Raw genomic sequence first — 18,171 nt, 5'->3', positions numbered from 1 at the left:
TTGGACGATGGTGCAAGTACCACTGGGAGAAGAAACTGGGTGGAGGTGACTTTTTCTTTGTGGCAAATGCAGGTGTGACTACAGCAGGAGCAGGCACGACAACCCAGACATAAACAACCCAGACAACACTGATACACAGTCATTAAAATATTAATCCAGTGTCCCTAATAATCCTGTACTCCAGTGAATCCTAATACTTCTTCATAGCTTTTGTTCTGTTGCATAAATAAAAGGCAATTCAGATATGTTGCAATCAAATGTTTTCATTTTGCTTTTTATAGGCAAGGTAAGGTTAAGATAGCTCTGCAGAGATAGATAGAAAGAGCCAGGTGGATTCAAGGGTAACACAAGGTCAGTGAGCTGATAAGATTTCAGCATTTTCAATTAATTTGGAGGAGAGAAAGGAACAGAACTAAACCCATTGTGGACAGAAATGAAAGGCAGAAGTGATAAAGATGTAAAATGATCATCAAAGAGTGCAGAGAAATGATGCTAAGGTAATGATGGGTTAGAGCAGTGGAGCCATGAGTCCAGGACTTCACATCAAATGTAGAGTCAGGAGTGAGGAGATAAGAGACTTCCAGATCAAATACAGACTTCTGTGCTTAGAAGTTTTGAATAGTGCAAGGTTGTCCTTTTTATGACTGTGCTCCCTAAGCTGAAATATCCTTGTGGCAGCAGGGAGAGTGCACACAAAGTAAAAGACAAGAAAACACAAAAGGCATCGTTTGCAGGACTTTTCTATAAAGCACAGGTATTACAGCTATTTTTTGGAGTTGGACACGAGCAAAACACTTTTATTTGGTGGCTAATGAATTTATCCGTCCTAAATGTGTCCATAAATTTGTAAATGGGTATAAGCAACATTCCTTCATACTCTTCTAATAAGCACACCTTTTCCTGTTTCTTTTCCTTTTCTGCTTTTGATGTTAGCAATTTCTTTTGAGCAGGACACCTTTCTGATTTCCCTTATTCACCCCTATAGGTTGTATTGCTGGAGAGGTTCAAGAGAATCTCTCCAGTATAAAAACAAAGGAAAAATGGAGGGATAAAGTATTAATATTTCTCAGAGACCTTTGTTTGTTTGTTCGTTTTTTAAGCTGCCTTTATAATTGGGAAGATAGCTTTTACACTGGGATGGTGTGTAAAATGGACTTCCCGAGATTTTTTTAATGATGCTGCTGAGAAGACTTTACAAAAAATGGCTCTGTTTCCTGGTGCAGAGGAAACTGTTGGGAGTGGGTGTTCACTCTATTATTTATAAAGAAAAAAAAAAAAATATATATACACATATATGCAGCACTAGACCCATGGGACAAAGGAAAAAAAAAAAACCAAACCCAAAAAACTATGATCAGTATGACAATGCACCATGATAACAAAAACTCATCTTTAAAAAAATACGTAAGAAATAAGCATACTGTCAGCACAGCTTTACACCACACACATTGCAGTAGTTAAACTAAAATGGTCTAGTAGCTACCATTCTTAGTTTTAGCTTAAGGCAAACATGAGAAAGAATGTGTGAAGCTAACACTACCAGCTCGGCCACTTCACAGTAGTTTATGAAGTTTTTTAAAGAATCCAGGTAGCTGCATTAATTTCCATAAAATGGAAAAGGCTTAATAGAATACATTAAATTTCATTTGAACACACTAGGGTGTATTCAAATACCAATTTTGAGTATTCTCCTTAAAACTAATTCAACTTTTGTGAATATGGGCTTGTTTGAACTAGCTTGCTTATCTTTGAACTAACTTGCTTAAATTTCTTTTAAAAATTGGTTCCACAACAATGAAAAATACTCATATGAAAAGCAAACTGTTTACTTCCAGCAACAATCCCTTTTATTTTAATATTTTCCATTTTATTTATCATATTAAATATCCTATTATTTATTATTTGTAACCAAACAAAAGTTATATTTACTGTTGGCTGTATAGTGGACTAGGCTATTACTTACACTGACCATTTACAGTACATGATTGCTTAAAATTAAATGTTTCAATCATAATACTTTATTTTTTAATTTATTTATTATTTTTAATACATAATTTTATAATTCTATTCTTTTACCCTAGTATACACATATTTTGTCACTTATAATCGTGTTTATGCAGGGCTCATCTAGCTAATAAAGATGTTTCTAAATGGGTTTCCAAGTTCAAATGAGAATTGCCATTCTTCCTTTGCCTGACCTGCTCTGTTTACACAGGTTTTTTTGTTTTTCAATAGTTTTTCCTGATGCAGCTATTTTTTTTTTTTTTAAGAAGACAAGAATGTACAGGCAACATAATTATTAATACCTATGTCTTCTCCAGTTAAGTTTTCTCAGCCAGCACTTCACTGAAAAAAATCATTAAATGGATTTCGTTGTGTGCTTTTCTAGGAGAGACTAAACCAGGACTATATTTGAGTGGGATTTAGGCACTTAAATACAAGGCTTCAGCATTTTTCTAGGTGACCAATGTCGTTCATTCAAAGCTAAATTCACATATCTAGATTTCTCCTTATATATTTATTTATACACTGTCTCCATTAGCAAAAATTTATAAATATACATAAATGTGTGTGCCTGCATACACATTTCTTTCTGCAAGACTTTGTTATTCCTTGATTTTATAGTGGATGCATCCATCTTAAACATGGATGTGGTAAAAATCTTAACATAATATACTTAAGAAAGGATCATGAGACAGGACTTGAAAAGATTAAAGAAAAAATGCAACAAAGCATAGGGACTTAGAAAAAGGTACTGATCTGGCCATGAATTATTAGTTCATGTTGGAATACATGCAACTTAGAGATGACTCAATGACTCTCACTGACTGCAGAGGATGGAGAACTGTATTTTTGCAGCCAATAAGTGCTTACAAAGAAATTAAGCTGCAACCAAACTACATAAAATACATTTTAAATATAGTGTAAAAAAATAGAGGCAAAATACTCAAAATCCTTCTTTTCATGTAGTTCCAAAATCATACTTGTAGAAATTGCTGTGTAGAAATCAGATTGCATGTATATTTTAATTATGTAAATCGTATACTATAAATTTAAATACCTAATATAGATCACATTTTTTTCTTTTTCTTTTTCTTTTTTTTTTTTTTTTTGTGTCAGTCTTTCAGTGTTTTTCTTTTCTTGTCTATTTATACTTTGGGAAGATCCATGGAATGCTTCCCACTTTTTCAATAAAACTAGCAAAATTTTTATACAAGTATATGTATAAAAATGTAACAACTATGAATGACATAATATGTTTCAGAAGGAAGTGGGATTTATTTCAGAACAAAATTTGAAAGACAGCACTTCAAATAAGTAATGAAATTTACTTTATGCTTGGTTATTAAGCTCTTAAATGAGGTTTTCAACTTTACATAATTGTGGCTTTTCACCTTATAATAATTCCTTAATTACTAACCTCTCAGGTTTGATTTTTATAGGCTACTAATGTTTATAGCTGGAATTATGAATATAATAGTATCTTACACAAGGAAGTGGTTTGTATTTGTATCTCTGATACTGGAGCCTAGCCATAACATTCAGATAACATAAAAATCTGCAACTCTGCTTCACTGAAGCAAACTTCCTATCAATTGCCATGGAAGTAAATTAGTTAAAAGTAAAGAAATGAACACAAAGGCCATCACAAACCTTTTAACTAAAGTTGACGATCAACTCTTGTGTATTATGAATTCATTTAAAACACGAGAACTTAATGCATTTTGCTTTTCAATAAGTGAAGGATGAGAAACAGTGGATTTTCTGATGTATCTGGGCTTCAGGTTCCTAAAAGCTACATTTTGAGCTTAATCTCCCAAATTTCATGAGATTTTTAGATTCGTTAAAAGAAAACATTGCCATTAAACTCAAGGTAAGAAATTATTATACATAGGTTTATGTACCTTTATATAAAAAGTTACAAGTAGCAAGCATATGACACAGAAATGGAACAGTAACAGCAATAATTGTGAATGCATGCTTTTTACAATGCATCTAATAAACGGGTACTTGCCAACTCAAATATTCAGTAACATACATGCAGATTATTTTCTCAGTGTCAAATCCAGTCATATTGCTAGATGCTTATCCAACAAACATTTCTATTGAAAGTGATCATGAATGGCTAAATACCTGATTTCAGTAAATTGTTCCTGAAATTGGGAATTTAACTTGCAACAGAAAGAAGAGAGAAAAAGAAAAAGAGAGATGACCGATAAAGATAGTAACCAAAGTCTTATTGCCTTCTAGTAATATTACTCAACACTGTTAGCTGAATTTTGCATGATATGAGAATAGCTGGGCAGAGAGTCCATAAAACCTCAAGCTGGTGTTTCCAAGGACGATTGTTTCACATTTCATTGTAGCATGTTCAAAATCACCCAGGAGCGCACTATTCTCAAGCAGTCTATATAATGAAAACAACGTAGATATAACAAAAGTTCAATGTAAATCTTCCTCCACACATCACACAACAAACAATTAAATTACAGACATATGAATATAACTGAAAATGAAATCAAGATTTAAAATAAAAAAAAAGGGGAGAGTTTCATTTAGGAGCTTATTTCTTCCTCGAGTTGGCAGCAAATCTCCAAATGTATTTAAAACTAAGGAGCACTTTGTGGCTGGCAAACAAAATTACAAAAGAAACATATAATTGTGCAATGGGAATATCTTACTAAGGAAGTGAGATATGCCTGTACTTCTTAGGTTGGGATAAAGGCAATGAAATAAAACTAGAAACATTTCCACTCTCTTTCAGACAGATGAAATAATTCACCATGGACATTTCCTTTGAGTTTGCATGACTGCATGAACAGTTGTTTGAAAGCAAGGTGATGTTAAAATATGTTCTCTATGAGGAAAAATACAGATAAACAGTTACTTAAACTATCTAGAAGTAATAAAAGCATTAATGGATTATTTCCTAGTGAAATTGCTGTATACATATATACACATAAACATGTTTATTCACATATCTATGTTTATATATATATATATGTACACACATATAAATATATAATTTGTCAGACTAATGGCTATCTATAACTTTGTCATAAAAATCGGATATTATGTTGATTGAGATTTTTAATAACATCATAAAAAATCAAATGCCTGGGAAACACTCAAAGAAGGAAGTTTAATTTGCAAACATTAACATTAGTGTTACAGAATCTCTAAATTTATCACTATTACCACATACCCTTCTTCAACACTTCACGAGGTTAAATGAATAAAACTGACTGAAAAAAAAAAAAAAGATTGTTCTATATCTCCCTGTCCTGGGATAGACTGCCAAGTTTTAAATGTTGTTTCACATGCTTGGGCTTTAAATTTTATTTTCATAAAAAAACAAAACCAAAACAAAACACCAGAGCCATGCAAAGCACCTGTTTTTACAATGTGTTTGGAATTAGGATTATATTTTGCTAGGTGATAATTATAGTGCAGTCAAGACTATAGAATTAATAGATTTTGCTTCATTTACAATGCTAAAATGGTCATCTGTGTCTCAGTTTTCTCAGTATTCATAGCTGGCATACAAGATGACATGATACTTGAAAACTAGCATGCATTTTAGCAATAGAACAAACAAAACAGAGAGCAAAAGATGGTTTGATTGCTGTATAGGTATATTTACTTACCTCAGGTTTGTCTCTTAGACCCTAGTTGTGTTGTACTCAGACTCATGTTTGCTTAGAGACCCAATGAGGCAGAACCTGGAATGTTATGGCTATTTCATTCAAAATAATAATGTTTCCAGAGAAAAAAAGAAATATATGCACATAGATACTTAATAAACAGTACACCTTGATAATCTGATCAATAGTCATGAAATAATTTACATCGGCATGCAATTAGAATAAAATCATCTTTTTTTTTTTTAAGAGAAAGAAATGTCTTAAAGTGCAAAGAAAATATGGAGGGCATGTAAACAGTCACAAGAAGTGTATAAGTAATGCAAGAGAAAACACAAATATATATAAAAAGTTTCTGTGTTCTTTTTTAAATAAATGGTTCTTAAGTGTTTCTTCTATTTTTCTTTTACTTGTAAACTTTTAATAATATTTACAGCCATTCAAAGTGCAATATACAGTAAAAATAGTTCTTGCTTGACTTTACTTTTTTATTGATTAGAAATACTCCATTTAACTACATTCTGATATATAAATATATTAGTATTCCCTATTCGCTATGCTGTCTCATGTTCTAATCAATATATATATATGCTAATATACTAAGCCAAGATACCCTGAATATTAATGGAACATATACAGTAAAGTGTTTTTTTTTTTTAAAAAAATACCATCATTAACTATATAAAATATAATGTTTCAGGAGACAAGGGTTTTTTCTTACCCCAGGACTGATTCTCACTATTCTGCCATGCATCAAAATAGATACATGTATTTTTTATTTATAGATGTATTGATTTAGGGATGTTAGATCAACAGTGGACAATACACAAGGCCACCTCACTTACCATGAAACCACATGTATGTGGCTATTTAAAAAAAAAATAGATTCAAGGAAAATCTTTGGTTTTTAAAATTGTACCTTTGCTCTTTGTTAACCTATGTGTGTATAGATGTATGTGTAAAATAGGAAAAGAAATATATAAGGTAGAAAGGTAAAACTGAGATACAGAACCCTTGAGGAAGCAGTAGAGATGGGAGAAAGAGAGACAGGTAGAGAGAGATAATATCATGGTATGTGCTTTCAGGAAACAGAGGTTTAAACAATAAATAAAGAAGAAAATATGCCTTTACTGAATAAAAAGTGAATATGTTTGGGCAATCAAGTCCTTACACAATAGTCTTCATCAAAAATCTATTGATACTGACCGCTGAACAGCTTTATCATGTCTGGACAGCCTGTGACTTGTAGTTGGTACCTCCTCAATTTCGTCTATCTCACACGCATCTGCAGCATCTTGTGAGTAGCTATGCTTCATGACAAGGATGTTTCTCCTGTTCATGGGCTGAATGAGTGGTTTTACAGGGTGGGGTTGTATTTCTGTCAAGACAGAAGCATCTCTTGTGCTGAGGTTACTACGGCTGCCCTTAATGCTAGACACTTGTGATCCACAGTGATGGTCATGAATGCATTTTGAAGATGATCTTCGCAGTTTATGGTAATTTTCAAAGTCATCTGCAACATCAGCAAGGTCAGCTGTAGGCCCTGTCCCTCTGAGGGTGCATAATTCATAATGAGGAGGCTCAAACACCTCCTGGAACACTGTTTGATCGAAGTCTGTTTTCCTTTGGACAAATTTTTTACGAGGCTGCTTGATTTGTACTACAACCGAGATAACAATGAGGATGATCACAATGCAAGAAGTCACCCCAATTATAGTCCCACTGGTATTGGTAAGTTGGTCCAGTAAGTTAGCTTTTCTTTTTTCTGTGTGGTAGGAGAAAAAAAATAAATAAAAAGAAAAGAAAAAAAAAAAAAAAAAAAAAAAAAGAAAAAAAGAAAAAAGAAAATAAGAAAATAAGAAAACAAAGCACAGCATTAATTGCAGTTCAAGAATAAAAATAACATGATGTGTTTATGGGCTAAGTAAAGCCCAGCCTAATCTATGTCTGAATTCACTTAATCAGTCTTAGTGACAAAAACACAAAAAAGGATGAAATTGGGTGTTTGTTAAAGTTAAATAAACAATACACAGGTCCCCTGTGTATTCACTTGCTATGTCTGTCCACTTGGAAAGCAATTTATTCAGTTTATTATAAGCTTAACTAGACGAAAGAAATGGTTGGGGTTTTTTTAATAAAGAAGTAACCACCATAACAAGCAATTTATTTGGGGTTTATTATAAGCTTAACTAGATGAAAGAAATGGTTGGGTTTTTTTTTATAAAGAAGTAACCACCATAAGAAGCACATGGCTTTAGGGTCACCTATGAACTCCATTTGCCCGCTAAAACTCCAAAACCATTGCAGATGTCCTCTTCATTACAGAATCATAGAATAATTTGGGTTGGAAGGGACCTCTAAAGGTCATCTTGTCCAGCCCTCCTTCAGTAATAGGAGCACCCTCAACTAGATCAGGTTTCTCAGAGCCCTGTCAAGCCTTACCTTGAATATCTCCAGGGATGAGACCTCAACAGTCTCCCTGGGCAACCTGCTCCATTTTCCCACTACCCTCATGTATGTTCTGTCTCTTGCAGTAAATATATACAACTAGGACATAGGACTAATGAAAGAATGGGACTTCAATGAAGTCCTAATATTTGTGACCTGACTGGGAGTGTTGATAGCGTTCAATAAAAATGCTCTATCAGGAGAAAATAGAAAAGTTATTAAAATTTATATTTCAGAAAGGAAAAAAAAGAAAAAAACATTCAAGTTATTTATTTTGTTACTGATTTATTAAGTGCCCCATCTTTTCTAAAGACCTACAAGCTGATCCTACCTGCTGTCTTTTACTGATTGGGACCTAGTAAGTTAGCCAGAAAATTCAGCATTGTGATTTATTAGAAACAGAAAGTATGCAGTAAAATATCATAACATAAAGGAAAACAGTTCCAACTGTTTTATATATTTCTCTGTGATTTGCTTTCAAATGGCTGCAGACACATGAGATAGTGACTAAGTCTTGCAAGAAATCCAAGCTGAAAGCATTAGCATCAGTCTCTCATGGGATAGCAAGACTTGACAACTGTGATTATGTTTCAACATACAGTTTATTGTAACTTTTCCTGGCAACTTTAAACATATCAAATGACTTAATAAAAAGCCTTTGAAATGAAAGTTATTGGCACCAAAACAGTAACATCTATCTTGTCATAATCTCATAGATACCCAAAATGAACTATGCTGTACTCCCCATTGCCTACTCTTGTAGATTCACCTGGGGCTTCTCTAGCTGACTGATAGTCTTTAGGGAAGAAACAGAGTGAGAAAAAGCAGCACAGCAGCAAACAACATTTAAGCTGTAATCAAGCAACCTCAGTTTTTCTAGTGAGAAAAATGGGGATAAACATATAAAAACAAAGAAAAAGATATACGGCAAATGAAAGATGAAACTGTTTCTGAAAATTAAGGGAATGTTTTCTCTTTCTTCTGTGCTGAAGGAGAGAACAGATAATTATTTCCCAATTAGACATTTCATTCCTTTGAGGAATATTATTCCATGCCACAGTTTTGTTGTGTTCTTTTGAAGTGTGTTTTCATTTGTGTTTTACCCTATTGCACTGCTTGTCAGGATTTTACAGGATTCAGCAGACTTATAGGCTGACCGCTAATCCACCTCATTCTGAATTTTTTTCTTGATTGGTTCCTTAATTTGGCATATCCCAAGTTTCCAGGAACAAATCTGTAGTAGCAGGGGATGGGGGATGGGGGATGGGGTGGGGGAGGTAGAGTGGGGGTGGAGGAAAAGGAGCTGTCTCCCTAGTCTGCAATGTAAATTAGCCAGGCTCTTCTCCCTAGAGAAAACCACAAATGCTTATTTCCATCCCCTCCCCCCAGACAAACAGAGACATTTAAAAACCATTGTCAGCACTTGGTGAAGAACATCAGTCCCTACTTATTAAACAGGCATTATACCTGATTTCCTGTGCTTGTTTCTTGCTCTTCAATTTCACTTGATTTCAGATAGGTTTGGTTGCTTTTTTACAGCATTAATTCCACTTTTACTTGGCTTTTTAGTGCATCTGGGCTATTACAGGCATGGTATATGGCTAAAACACACCTGCTACCAATACGTTACTCCACTACAAAGGTAATTATGGCAAAGGAAAAAAAAATATGACTTCTATTACATCTTGGAGTGTAGGGCAAACAGAGACCAAGTGATTAGGAAGCTTACCAGAAAGAGGTAACCATCTAGAAGGACATAACCAACACAAATGAACACCAGGCAAAACAAATGCAAACACTGAAAGTAAAACCTACTGGTATTTTTATCTCTCCTCATTGTCTTTATTGCTTGTTTTATGCTTTCTCTGGCTGACAGTTTACTGGACTTTGACCCATCTGGCATGTACTTAATAAAAAGGATAATATGCTGTATCCCAGGCAGGCTAAATGACTTGATATTTCAAATTCTACACATTACCTTTGCAGTGATTTTCATCCCAAGGATATACACAGTTCTGGAGTCCATTGCAGACCAACGTATTATTAATACACATGTTACTGTGGCAAAAGAATGTGTTGGCTTCACAAGGGGCTAAAAGTAAAAGAGAAAAAGCTGATATTAAGAAGTAAATCATTCAGTTCTCCACAGCACATACAGCTAGGACTGACGATGTGACCTGTAGTAGGAGAAAGCTAAATAACACAGGTTCCTGGAGTATATTTAATACGTTACATGCAGCATCGACAGCACTCAAGTCACATGCTGTTTATTATTCTGTGGCAAGAGATTTTTCAGTTCTAAAACAAATAGACTTTTTCCATAATCTGACTGTCATGGCAGCAGTGAGTTGCCCCCCACCCCACACATTGGTTGGGGGGCACTGATGTGTTATCAACTATTTAAGCCACAGATCCAAAACACAGCAGCCTATGGGCTGCTATGAAAAAAGTTAACTGCATCCCAGCCCCATCTGTTGTATGGGAAATAATTTGGTTTTAAGTTTCTTGCTGAAACTCATTTATAAGAAAACATATGTAACACAAAGGAGAAATGTATTTTAGTTCACCTATCCATGGTGCCTGAACTTTTACCCACAGAGAAAATAGAATTATTTTTTAAATCTTTTGACAATAAGAAAAGCTACACTAGAAGAGTACCTCTTTGATCACAAGTGTGATGATTAAAAAAAGCAATAATCCTCAGTGTTCCTGAAGCCCATGGTCTACAAGAATCATGCAGATTAAAGCTGAAGAATGAAGGCTTTACTGAAGGTCATATACCATTACTGTGAAGAGGTCCATCAGAACGAGTTGTACTCTCTGCTAAATTGTGCTATTAACTCAAATGTTGGGAGATCCTTAGGTGTTGGGGTTGTAGAGATACTACTCCATAATTCTATAATATAGTAAAAAAAAAAAGTACTCCTCATATTTATTTTATTAGAACCAAACCAAAATATCTTCCTCCATTTTTAGCTCAAACAACCCAAAAGCATAAAATTATTTTTAATGGAAAGTTAAAAAATAACTTAAGACCCTTAACTAATCAGAACAGTTATGATGTTCATATTATTGATACTTAAGAGCTAGGTGTTTTGTGGGAATTTTTCTCCTCTGCAACTTTAGAAGAAGTTCCTATATATACATATATAACATATATATATATATATATATAACATATATGCATAGTGCAGAGACTGGCTCAGAGCAGACAACTATTTCAGTGGTTTGCTAACTAAGCACAATAAAAAGCATTGATATTGTAGAACTTAATGCTTCCATGTACCATCTCAAGAAATCCACTTTTCAGTAAGTGCTTTCAAGTACAGATATCCATAACTGGCTAAATGACTTCTTCAGAAAGTCATTCTTCAGAATGACTTCTGTTAGAAAATGGTAAATGCCACCAAAACTTGTACACTCTCCCCAGTATGTAACCATACAATCAGGTATATCAGTATATCAGGTATATCAGGTATATCAGTATATTTATACAGTGTCTGCTAGCTAGTGCAGAAGATGGTTCAGCCAGACTGGTTCTGCCCACTGTTCCATTTTTGAAGAAATCTGCTATACCATCTCCTCAGCTATAGTGACCCTGGTAAGAATGTGTGTTTATTATAGGAAGAATTTTTACTTCACACATCCACATAATCATGGGAGGGTGCTTTGGGACAGTACTCATCTATCTGTTGCTCTAATCAGGAGACAGTGAAGGCTGAGCTTGGAGGATGCTATGTCACACCATCATCCTTCCACATTTTAGTTGTAAACCCTGTTTCTGGGCAACGTGAGGATCTTTTGGGTCTGGTTCTTTCCAGCACACAGAAAGAGTCTCACTGTCTGCTCTAAAATAAAATAAATAAATAAATTAAAAAAAAAAAATAATGGGTGTCTTGTGTTAGTGCAGTGGTGTTTTGGAAGTGGGGGGGCCCACAGGGGTGGCTTCTATGAGAAGCTGCTGGAAGCTCATCCAGTTTCAGTCTTGGCCCTGCCTCTGCTCAAGGCTGACCAGATATGTGAAGATGGATGCACCTCTGTGGGTGCATATTTGAGAAAGAGAAAATTAAACTGCAAAAATAAAACAAAAAACCCAAAAACAAACAAACAAAAAAACTTCAGAGCAGAGGAGGTGGGAGAACGATGCCAGAGAAGACACCAAGGTCAGTGAGGAAGGATGGGGAGGAGGTGCCCAAGCAGCGATTTCCCTGCAGGTCCTGGTGGGATGGCAGCTGTGCCCCTTCAGCCCATGGCGGAGTACAATGGAGGAGTTCCTGAAGCAGCATGATGGAGCAGTTCATGAAGGACCATAGGAGGGCAGATGCAAATTTATAGCCCCTGAAGAATCACAGGTGGGCAGCAGTAGATCTGCATCCATGTAGGACCCCGTGCCAGGGGAGGTGACTGCTCCCGCAGCAGCCGCGACTCTGTGTGCAGCCCAGGCTGGAGCAGTCTGTGCCTGAGGGACTGCACCTGTGGGAGGGACTCATGTCGGAGGGGTTGTGAAAGACTCTCTGCCATGAGAGGGACCCCGCGCTGGAGCAGGGGGAGGCTGTGAGGAGTCCTCCCCCTGAGGAGGAAGGAGCGGCAGAAACACCGTGTGGGGAACTGACCCTAAACCCCCCCTGCCCCTCCCTGTGCCCTGAAGGGGGAGGCAGCAGGGAAGCAGTTCAGGCGCAGGAAGAAAGGAGGGGTGAGTGGTAAACTATTAAGATCTGGTTTTGCTTTCTCCTAGCAGATTATTTTTTTTCTTCCCCAGCTGAGTCTGTCTGGTTTTTGCCTGTTACTCTAGTTTGGGAGATGAAAACCTCCCTTTTGATTAACAAGCCTTTGGATAATTTTCTCCTCCCTGTCCCACAGTGGAGATGGGGAGTAAGTGAGCAGAGCTTGGCCTGCTCAGCTGGGCCTGTGCTGTGACAGTGCAAGAGGATTTTATGGAAGGGAAACTAAAGAAGACTTAAGTAACCACCCATTCAAAATACGTGGTTACGTAGGAAATGCACAAGAAAAGAAAACCCAAATGACAAATGGAGAAAGTACAAGGAGTGACAGGGTAACAAGGGAAAAAAAAAGTGCAGGATTAGGACATTTTATGTTAATACAGCATAAAGGAGGAAAGAAGCACCACCAAAACACCATAAAACATGCAGAGTGGCAGGAAAGGCCTTAGAAGTGAAGTGGTGAGGATGGAGAGCTTTGTCTGAGCAGGCAGAACCTCTTAAATATCTGCAACTTTCTCTTACCACAGTAAGATCAGTCTGATTTAACCCTCAATACAACAGAGAAGGGATTAATAGTGGAAAAATAAACCCTCCAAAAATAGACATAACAATGTAAGGAAAGGAAAAACATTTGTGCAAGGCTCCAATAAAGGAATTTAAAAGTGTAGTGCTGGTAAGTAGACAACAATAAGCTAGAGAAAGACTGTAAAAGAAGTGAAAGAGAAAGAAAGAGAAATGCACAGCAGAAATAGATGACAAAGCATTATGCTTTGAAATGAATGACAAGAGGTTTTATATAAAATGAAAAATACTAGGAAATGTTTCAGAAACAAAACAAAAAATTGATCAGTAAAAGAGATAGGTTTTGCAGCTTTAAGAATATGGGATAATTACACAAAGTGATGGAAGGGGGATCTGGAAATTAAAAGCAAGAGAAAGGAAGAAAAAAAAATCAGTTTCTCTAAATTTTGCTGTTGAGCAATAGAGGAAAGAGATGGTATATGAATAAATGTCAAAACTAGATTCACAGCAAGGCAGACCAATTTCAGAGTACAGTAAATTTAGTACCAAAGAAACCCAAATACAAGATTCCTAAACCGAATTGACAAACTTAATGCTTATATTTACAAAATTAGTATAGTCAAGTTGGGTCCCTGTGGTCCCTTGAACCTGGAGTGATTAAGCTGCATAAGAAATCAATATATTTTCCCCTTGTTAATGAAGGCTTTTTGTTGGAATGAATGAAAGCACTAAGAGAAGCTGAAAACTTCAGGTTTTGTACCTGAAGAGGCACAGTGTAGGGGTCTTCAGATGCGGTATAAAGGACATCCTAATAATAGCAAAAAGATGATTTAACTGATACTTTACTGTTAGTCTTAAGGATGATTTGTGGTGATGCCTCAACGGACATATGTTGAAACTTGAGTGAAGGTAGCAGATGTTTTCAACAAAGGAAGATTCTGCTATAGTTAGTTTCACCTGGGTAAAGCTGCACAAACCTCCTTACCCAGCAGAAGTATCAATTTGTTTTCCTCCATTACAGTATAAATGCCATTTATATGAGAGCATCAGAAATTCACAGAGCCCTGCCTTGTATTGAGCAATGAACCAAGTGAGAGTTTTTGGATCAAGATTAGTAGGCAGCCCACTGTCTGTCCACAGCTACCAATATTGTAGTAGGTATCTGTCTGCTACAGACTACCACATGGGGGACAAGAATTAGATTAAGTCTTCTTCAGACAGCAGGAAAAAGCCTAACATTTGCAGCATCTGGTCCTTATAGGGCGTTTTAACTACATGACATCTGTAGAGGTCAACACAGTAGGGCACAAGCAGTCCAGGAGGGTTCCAGAGTGCATTGATGGTAATGTGCTGATATAGGTAATCAAGGGGCTGATGAGGGCAGCTCTGCTGGGCCTCATGTTTTTATAAATATGCAAGGACCAGCTGGGGATGTGCAGCCTCGACTGCAGTGATCATGAGATGGTGGAGTTCAGGATGCTGTGAAGAAGGAATAAGGCAAAAAGCAGGATCATAACCCTTGGCCTCAGGAGAGCAAAATTTCACCATTGAGGTGTCTGCTTTGAAGAATGCCATGGGAGGTGGTCCTGGAAAGATAAAGGATCCCAGACAGTTAGTTGATTCTGTAAGATCACCTTCTAAGTGCAATAATTGTCTTCCTGGACAAGCAGAAAACCAAATTAAAGTGGCAGCTAGTCTGCATGGATGAACAATGAGCTCCTGATAAGTAAAACTCAAATGTGAAGAGGTAGCTGCAGGGTCAGACAACACCAGCAGAAATACAGGGGCACTGAGCAAAAATACAGTGATAGAAGCTGAAGCCCATTTGGAGTTGACTTTGGTGAGGGCTGTAAAGGACAAAAAAAAATCATACAATCACAGATTATCAGAATTGGAAGGGACTTCTAGAGATCATCTAGTCCAACCCTCCCACTAAAGCAGGATCATCTAGGGCACATTACACAGGACTGCATCCAGGTGGGTTTTGAAAATCTCCAGAAAAGGAGACTCCAGAATCTCTCTGGGCAGCCCATTACAGTGCCTTGTCACTCTCATAGTTAAAAAGTTTTTTTCTTATGTTTAAATGGAACTTCCTATATTGCAGCTTTTTCTCATTACCCCTTATCCTGTCATTGGGAACTACTGAGAAGAGTCTGGCTCCATGTACCATGCACTCACCCCTTAGATACTTGTAGACTTTAACAAGCTCTTCCCTCAGCCTTCTGTTCTTTAGGCTAAAGAGTCCCAGCTCTCTCAGCCTTTCCTCATAAGAGAGATGCTCCAGTTTGCCAATCATCTTTGTTTCCCTCTGCTGGAGTTTCTCCAGTAGCTCCCTGTCTCTCTTGAACTGGGGAGCCCACAACTGGATGCAGCATTCCAGCTGTGGCCTCATCAGAACAGAGTAGAGGGGGAGAATGACCTCCCTTGAACTACTGGCCACACTCTTCTTTATGCAACCCAGGATTCCATTGGCCTTCCTGGCAGCAAGAGTATACTGCTGGATCATGGATAATTTACAGGACACCCAGATCCTTCTCTGAACTGCTTTCCAGCAGGTCCACCCCTAACCTATACTGGTGCTTGGGGTTCTTCCCCACCAGGTGCAGAACTCTACAACTTCCTCTTTTTGAATCTCATCAGGTTTTTCTCTGCCCAGATGACAGGTATGACAGCTGCCAAAAAAGTTTAGGGAATAAACTGCTGGAAAGATGAAAGCCCATGAGCTGTGATGGGATGCCCCAATAGTTGGCTAATGTCATCTTGAGGCTGCTTTGAAAGGTCATGGTGACTGGGGGACATTTACAAGGACTATAATAGAGCAAATGTCCTCTCATCTTTGAGAAAGGAGAGAATACTGAGAGCTAGAGGTTAGTTATTCTCATGTCAAACCCTAGGAAGGTGAGAGAGAAAATAAATTCCATAAACATGGAGGGCAAGAAGAATGTAATCTTCATGGACTTATGGAAGGGAAATCAGGCTGGACCAACACGTCAGACTTCTACAGTTGGGTAACTGGAGTGAGGGGAGAGCAGTGGATGTTTATCTCTGGTTAAGAAAAGCTTTTAACCCTGTTTTCAACAACATCCTCATAGACAAAATTGTGAACATGGGCTAGAAAAATGCTCTGAATAAATTCAGTGAGTTGAGCTGAAATTATATCCATCAGGAGGACAGTCACTAGTGATGTACCCCAGAGGTCAGTACTAAGGCCAGTATCATTTAAACTGTTTTTCAATATCCTGGATGGTGGGAGAAAATGCATGCTCAGCAAAATCACAGGAAATACAGAACTGGGAGGACTGGTTGATACACCAAGTGTTTGGGTCACTGTACAAGTCTCTGGAGAAGAGAAGGCCTGGAGGGGAAACATTAGTATGTAAAGTACCTGGTGGGAGCGAGTAAAGAAGACAGAGAAAAGCTCTTCTCAGCAGTGCTCGGTGACATGACAAGAAGCAGTAAGTACTAAATAAAGTATGGAAAATTCTCCTCAACTACAAGAAAAAAAAAAAATTGAGATTGGTCAAACACTATACAAGAGCTGGTTTCCCAGGGAGGTGGAGTCTCCATTGCAGGGATTCAAAACCCAATTGGGCATAGCCCTAGCCAACCTGCTTTAGCTGACAGCTTTGAGCAGAAGGATTAAAATAGACCATATCACAGCACCTCTTCCAACCTCAGCCCTTCTGTGACACTCTGAAAAGATGGCTTCATAATTAGATTAAAAGTAACAGCTGGGAACACACAGTAATGTTACTTCTCTTGTGCTCCAAAGCAGTGTTGAGTGAAGCTCTGCCAAGGTACTAGCCTAAAAATGAGATAGGATATTCAACACAATCAATGATTATAATGATTACAGCAAAAGTGAGAAAATTAGAATTATTCATATAGATCAATCTGATGTATTTCAATAACTTCAAGTCTTTGAGATAGTGCTGGATTTTTACAGCATGAAAACTGTGTAATTTAAATAAGTCACTGATTAAAGAAAAATTTATTATTAATGATTCTTTTTCCACTTTGGATTTGAACCAATAATTATTTTTATGTAAAACTATATATATAAAATTCTGTGTACAAAAGTAAATATTCAAACAAATTTATTCTACCTTATTTCTATTAATAATCATAAAAATTTAATAATTGAATAATATTTTCTTCAAAAACTCAGTGCTGTATGTGTAGGGAAATCTTACAATGTAGTATAAAACCAGACTGTATAGTTATTAAATTAATTATATTGTAATATCTTCTGCTTTGCAACAAGTATTTATATTGAACACAAGATGGTGCACTTATCCTGGGAGTTGTATAAGCAAGTGATTCAACAGGGATAGTCATGATATTCTACTAGTCTTTTCAAGGTTTAGGAAATCTATATTTAAAAAAATCCTTTAATACTAACCTTATTTATTTATCTGGCATGCAAATATATATTTTTTATAGTGAAAGTTATGAGAGTTTTGTAATGATCATATTTCCAGAATGTTACCAATGCAGTATTCAAAAAAACCTGAGTTTAATATTTGAAGGTTACTGTATAAAAACTGAGTCAATGGAGTTGTGTATATTTTCTTACTATTTGAATGTTTTGGGTATGCACATGGAGCCAATAATCTATACATTTTCATTTTTTAATACAAAATTATAATATATTCTTTTAATCCTGAATAGCCTAAGGTAGAGAAACATAAAGAACATTATTAGTTCTTTCATATGCTGTAAAAGCAGTCATATTTTATATATTTTTTAAAGATACTAATTTCACTGAGGCAATAAAACAAATAACCACAGGTAATATACGCACATTTCTATTATAAAATAATAATATTTATAAAACT

The 18,171-nt window shown here is 36.4% G+C and overlaps 1 protein-coding gene across 1 annotated transcript in view; it reads right to left on the bottom strand.

The window, feature by feature from the left end:
* Positions 1-4,209: 4,209 nt before the first annotated feature.
* Positions 4,210-18,171, bottom strand: part of NETO1 (neuropilin and tolloid like 1) — a 66,628-nt gene continuing 52,666 nt past the window's right edge. The window contains exons 8-11 of the mRNA XM_008505499.2: positions 10,069-10,182; positions 6,849-7,407; positions 5,649-5,723; positions 4,210-4,408 (exon numbers count right to left, since the gene is read on the bottom strand). Of these exons, the coding sequence (XP_008503721.1) occupies positions 5,663-5,723; positions 6,849-7,407; positions 10,069-10,182 (734 nt within the window). The 3' untranslated portion in view covers positions 4,210-4,408; positions 5,649-5,662. The remainder of the gene's footprint in view (positions 4,409-5,648; positions 5,724-6,848; positions 7,408-10,068; positions 10,183-18,171) is intronic.

This window comes from Calypte anna, chromosome 2 (genome assembly GCF_003957555.1).
Source record: "Calypte anna isolate BGI_N300 chromosome 2, bCalAnn1_v1.p, whole genome shotgun sequence".
In the NCBI taxonomy this organism is placed as follows: domain Eukaryota; kingdom Metazoa; phylum Chordata; class Aves; order Apodiformes; family Trochilidae; genus Calypte; species Calypte anna.
Note: the sequence above shows the minus strand (reverse complement) of the source record. Positions and strands in the feature narration are given on the sequence as shown.